Source organism: Triticum aestivum, chromosome 2D, assembly GCF_018294505.1.
Source record: "Triticum aestivum cultivar Chinese Spring chromosome 2D, IWGSC CS RefSeq v2.1, whole genome shotgun sequence".
Lineage (NCBI taxonomy): Eukaryota > Viridiplantae > Streptophyta > Magnoliopsida > Poales > Poaceae > Triticum > Triticum aestivum.
The window spans coordinates 528213549-528219663 of record NC_057799.1 but is presented as its reverse complement, the minus strand read 5'-3'; the positions used below and the strand labels follow the sequence as shown (position 1 = coordinate 528219663).

At 40.8% G+C, this 6115-nt stretch overlaps 1 protein-coding gene across 1 annotated transcript; it reads left to right on the top strand.

Annotated features, from left to right (window-relative positions):
* Positions 1-3185: 3185 nt before the first annotated feature.
* Positions 3186-4913, top strand: LOC123049778 (uncharacterized). The gene is made up of 3 exons (XM_044472651.1): positions 3186-3611; positions 3741-3843; positions 3998-4913. Exons 1-3 carry the CDS (start codon positions 3507-3509, stop codon positions 4840-4842), a joined length of 1053 nt encoding a protein of 350 aa, XP_044328586.1. The 5' UTR covers positions 3186-3506; the 3' UTR covers positions 4843-4913.
* Positions 4914-6115: the final 1202 nt, after the last annotated feature.

The window sequence follows — 6115 nt, the reverse complement described above, 5'->3', positions numbered from 1 at the left end:
GATCACTAAAATAATGATCTAAACGCTCTTATATTAGTTTATAGAGGGAGTATTATACATACAAATGATGATTAGTAATAAAAACATTTCAATATAAACCTGTGTATTATATACTCCCTCCATCCTGAAATAAGTGTCTCAACTTTGTACTAACTTTAGTGCAAAGTTATACCAAGGCTAAGATACTTATTTTGAGACCGAGGGAGTATATAATATTATGGTCAAATATTTGTGTGCTAAAAATATTATACATGCAGACGAAGGTTAGTAAATAAAAACTTTTAATTATAAACATGTGTATTACATAAAAATATTTGGTAAAATATTTTATAAACCTGAGTATTATATAAATATATGTGTTTTATAAATGTGCGTACTACATATTTGTTTTCCAAAAATTCAAAACTATTATTTTAATTATACAAAACTTTCAATAATTGTACACACATTTGTAGTACAATGTTTGTATAATTTAAAATTTAAACTCTTAATGTGAATAATTGCTAATATTTATATTACATAATTATTTTGGATATAAGTCATGAGTTATACACAACTGAATATTCATATATATTTAGTACATGTTTGTATTCATCATTCTATATAATTTAATATAAACCACAAGTGTATTTTTTGATTCAATAAACATATTTATCTAATAAATATTTTCAGTGTCCGTATTAACAAAATATTTTTTATATAATACACAGGTTTATATTTAAATGTTTTTGTTTACTAATCATCGTTTGTATGTATAGTATTTTTCACGCACAAATATTCATACATAATTTTATTACTTATTTTTTACTAAAATTTTTATATACAAGACACATGTTTATATTACTTACGTTGTACTAAATATTTTATGTATAATACACATGTTTTATTTTTATTTTTATTATTTACTAATCACTAGCAAATATGCCCGTGCGTTGCACCGGGAGAATTAGAACACACTTCCCTGGCCCAATGACCCAAGACAACATTCTGTTGCATCAGCCATGTAATATATATTTTACCAATGGTCTTAAAATGCATGTATGAGATGCTACTCTTCAATCATGAAAGAATTGATTAATTTAAATATCTAAATACCTTCCTAGTTAATTTGCAGTATAAGGAGTCATTACCTTCATTATTTGATTTATCATTGAGAGCCTAAATCATGAGGATCGTACATGTATGTACATATATAAGAAATTAAGATTTAATTGGTAAGTTACCAGATGCCCATTACTGATTTTCGTTACCAAATTTCTTCTAAACATACATGCACGGAGACCTATAAAGTTTAAAGTACAACTCAATTATCTTTCATATAGAAGGAAACGTAATAAACGGATTTGCACATACCACACTAAAATGAATTTTTTATTTGAAGAGGTCACAATAATTTTCATGAAATCAGGTGTATGATTCGGAATTTCTTTTTTAACCATGCATGCTTCAAATTCCACGAAAAGGCATTATTCCCCATGCGTTGAAACGGAAAAAAATCATCCCTCATACACACACCTGACAGCATCGGCGAATCCCTTCAAATCTTTCACAATGCCACACGAGAAACAACATGATAAGTGGTGTTGCGCAAAGTTCATAAGGTTGTATTATTTGTGAAATGTACTCAACATGTTTCCAATTTATTAGACAACAGAAATATCAACGTTAAGACGGGATTTTCAAAATACCCCATATAAAGAAGATATTAATAAAGGTTGCATCATAAATGGAATTTTAGGAATGATGATTAATATAATAGCATATTTCAAATCTACACATCTTTTTTAAAGGGATTTCCATATATAACATGTTAGATTTGGAGTTAGGATTTGAAAGTGATTAATATAATACCATATTTGAAATCTACACATCTTTTTAAGGGATTTCTATATATAACATGTTAGATTTGAAGTTAGGGTTTGAAAGTTATGAGTTTTTTTGACATTGAAAGTGATTAATATATAATACCATATTTGAAATCTACACATCTTTTTAAGGGATTTCTATATATAACATGTTAGATTTGGAGTTAGGGTTTGAAAGTTATGAGTTTTTTTGAAATATTTGAATATGTCCAAAAATAGAAAGAATGAAAATAGAGTAACTGGTACATTGCGCAGCCCATCTGCTAAGTGACGCTGGGGCGAGTAGTAATATCCTACGCCTACCAACATTAATAGGAGAGAAAAAGAATAAAAGAGAGAAACGGGAATCGAACCTGGGTCTCCCAGGTCGAGAGGTGAAGCTCACACCACTACGCCAGCCACACACAAGTTATTTACTACAGGGGCTTAATTTTAATAACCGAGCCTATCGCGGATTTTAGAAGGGGGCAAACCGAACCGTTTTTTTCACTTACCAATGGCATGGTGGGTAATTCTTTACAACCTCAGGGGCAGTTTTAATGACGGACGACAAAAGCCCAATTCTCTTTATTATTATGTAAAGATAAAGATTGTCTGTATATATAATATTTTAACACAAAAATATTTGAGCATTACTATATTACTTACATTTTACAGATATCTTTAAAAAATAGCTCGTGCAAAATGAGCCGCAATATCCGCAGCGCATTTAAGCTCCACATGAGTCCTTCAGTACACATACGTTCGTTATCAATATTTGTCATCTGGAGAAATACTATTGGCTAGTCTATCACGCCTTAAAACAATCCATCCCCGTTCAAATCCTGGCGCACCTTTCTGGTGTTTACTTTCGCTTATATATGTGCACGACTGTGGACGGGTTTTTCTTGTAAAAAAAACTGTTAGGGTGTTCCATGCAAAATATTCGTCGCTGTGTTTGACATTTTCCACAAATAAAAAAATAAGGGTGTTCTATGTAAAAATATGACGCACCCGACGCCATCACTCACTGACAAATGGGGCCTACGTATGGATACGCCCGCATACGAGTATTGTGACCATACCTGCACGCTTGAGACAAGTTAGATAACCATAAAACAGTATTTTTAAAATTCTAGCATCAAACTGAACATGCGACGTACGTTCTTTAATTCCCGTGATATTACCTCTTTTTTTAGACAAATCTGCACACACTACTTTGACTTCTATATGGGACGATCAGGCATAAGCCCATTAGAGGCCCATTAAAGGCTCAGTTAATCTTTTTTTAAAAGGCTCAGTTAGTCTGATCTAACCAAGTTCCAACGTTCTGATCTCCTAGTTCTGTACGGCATTCGCTAGCCACCGGATCACCCGAAGACGGTCTGCCCAGATCCACACAATCAAGGCGCCGGCGAAGGTTGTCTGGACTCCGGGAAGCTAGCCTCCAGAATCAATCACCGGATCAACGTACCAAACGAAGATGGCGTGGGCATAAATAACCAGGGGAAGGACTCTAGTCTATTCTAGTTAGGAAAATCATATTCCTACGTCCAACAACCCCTCTGTTTATGCAACTCGTGGCCACGCCATTGCGTCTCCACCCCCTTCAACTACGGCAGGAAATCAGAGTGAAGGAGGCACGCCTTCAACCATTGCACAATGGGGCAGGACGAGGCAGGCAACCCTGGCAACGACCAAGGAAGCAGCGGGGCAGCCCTCAACGCCGGCGGCGACGAAGACGGCGCCCGTGCGTTCATCGCCCAAGTAAGATCTTGTGCATAGTTTCCAATGGTGCCGCTGTCCGGCGCGCGATCAAACAACGGGGCTGTAGATAGAAGGTAGAAGTAGAACTAAGTGAAAGAAACTAATCTGTTATATTTCTGGGCGGTGAAGGTTAAGGAGGAGGTGGAGAGGTGCCTGGCGGCAGGCATGAGCAAGGAGCAGATGTTCCACGAGCTTCGCGAGAAGGGGTTTCACCCTGCGGCCGCGTTTGCTGGTAAGCTGTACGTTTCCCACCTCGTGTGTTCTTGGATTAATTACATCTATATCTATCTACCAATCATGTCAAGAAACTAGGGTACAGATTAGATTAACACCATGTATTCATGATTTAATATTCTCTCTGATCAATCTGATTGGTGTACGGACAGTTTACAAGGAGCTTCGTGACCAGAACAATAGTTGGTTCAAAGACTACTACGTCAAGATGGATTTGAGGAAGCAGGCCGAGCGACTCGAATTTCTGCTGCACCAGTACCGAACGGTTCGCGATGCCGATGCCGCCGCCAGAGCGCAAGGAACAGCGGCGCAGCAAACCGCCATGGACATCCCGAACGACGTGGGGTTGCTGGGGCACTGGACGGTACCGGCTGGGTTGGACGGCACACGTCTGGTTTGTAGTTCAAGCAGCGGCGATCGTCGGCTTGCTGCCGCCTCTCCTCAGCTACCGTCGTCGTCGGCGACGATGTATGTCCCGACTGGACAACTGCTTTACCAGAGAGAGCAGCCGGTTCCCAACGGCGGGGTCCAAGGGGTACTCGAGCCATCCGCAGCTTTTACTGTTTCCAATGATGCCATGGCGGTCACCTATCCTTGGTCGTGCACCGACAATGTTCAGATCGACGATGTTGGGACGATGCTGTTGCATGGAGAGCAAGGTCGACCTCTGCAGCAATGGTATCCGGGTGCAAGTGCAGGCGTCGTTCCGCCATGGGACTCCAATTGGCCACTGCCGTCGTCTGTCCAGATGCCACCTGAAAACCTTGAGCACCACGACCGTCCAGCTCCATGTCACGGAGAGCAAGCTGAACAGCGGTTGCTAATTGACAGCCTACGACTAGGAGAGGACAGGAATCCTCAAGTTCATGTGGCCTTCCTACACGGCGAGCAAGCTCACGAACCGTTGCATCAATGGCAGACTGGTATCCAACCAGAGGCACCTTCTAAACGTCTACCGGGGTACCAGAATCGCCACGATCTTGCTGCTTCGGAATAACGTCTTCGTCGGCGTACAACCTTCTGGCAGATTTATAGAGTAGAATTGCTCGTGATAGAGATTAACATCAGTTGGACACCGTTAATACCTTGAGAATACTTGAATTTGCATCTATGTGTATCTATGCTATGTTCAAGATAGTCCAACGAGAAATACCATTCTCAGTTTGCCGGCGAAATTGGTGTCTGCGATGTTGGCACTCGCATGGAAGTGCTCTGGACCGTTCCCATGGACCTTTTGAGTAATCGTGTGTACTTACTAGTACAATAATTGCTGTCTCCGTTATGTGATTCTCTCTTTGACGGGCCCTTGCGATTGTTCCTTTTATTTTGGGAAATGATTCTAATCACCCGCCGAATCCCACGCTAAACGTCCACCGTCTTCTCTGTGTGCCACGTCACGTGCCCACGTGGGCCTGCACCACCTCTCTCCTATTTCTTCTTATCTCCAACGGACAGATCTCATCCACATCTTTTTCCCCAACCTTGTCTCCTACCTCTAGATCAGACCCATGAATGCGCATCAAACTGAATGCTGCTGCTCCACCATCCACGCCCCTCCTCTTCTCCGTCCTTCTCCTTTCTCTCTTTCCTTTGCGAGGCACACCGCCACTGGAGCCACGTCGCCGCCGTCCTGGAGGAGCACCAGTGTAGACAGCCATGGCTGCTGCCTCCTCAAGGTCAGCCGGAAGCAACGGTACCGTGTGCATCAATAGTTCCTGCAACAACAACGCTGTTGCAATGGCGTCTGTGACACGGTGACATTTTCTGCAACATGGTCTTTGTTGCAAAAAAATGCAACGATGAAACATGTTTCAGGAATACAGAGAAGAGGCTGGGGATGTTGTTGCAAATTTTGAAACAGGGGTCTTGTTGTAGGAATGAGTTTTGCAACAAATGTCTTATTACAGAAAAATAGAATAAAGGAGCAGACGGCTGACGTCGTACAATCAGATGGCTCGCGAGGCGGCGGTAAAAAGATCCGCCGGCCGACGCGTAGCACACCCCTTTTATTTTTCTTCTGACAAAGAGGTAAATCCCCATTATTGTGACACACACCATCAAGTAGAGTACAAAATAAATACAACCATGGTCGAGTTATTACAATATATGAAATTACACCTACGACTAAGTCGTTTTTTTACACGGCAATGCCTTTAAAAAGGAATAAACGTCCTCACGCCGTCGTTGTGACGTCCGACCGTGGAAGACATGGACAAGGATTTTCATCCTAGTTGTCGAGACCAACCAATGAAGACCAGCACAACGACAAG

Coding starts and splice junctions, on each gene's coding strand:
- LOC123049778 (XM_044472651.1), top strand. CDS start 3,507: ATGGGGCAGGACGAGGCAGGCAACCCTGGCAACGACCAAGGAAGCAGC. Junction 3,612..3,740: donor CCCGTGCGTTCATCGCCCAA/GTAAGATCTTGT, acceptor TGGGCGGTGAAG/GTTAAGGAGGAGGTGGAGAG. Junction 3,844..3,997: donor CCCTGCGGCCGCGTTTGCTG/GTAAGCTGTACG, acceptor GTGTACGGACAG/TTTACAAGGAGCTTCGTGAC.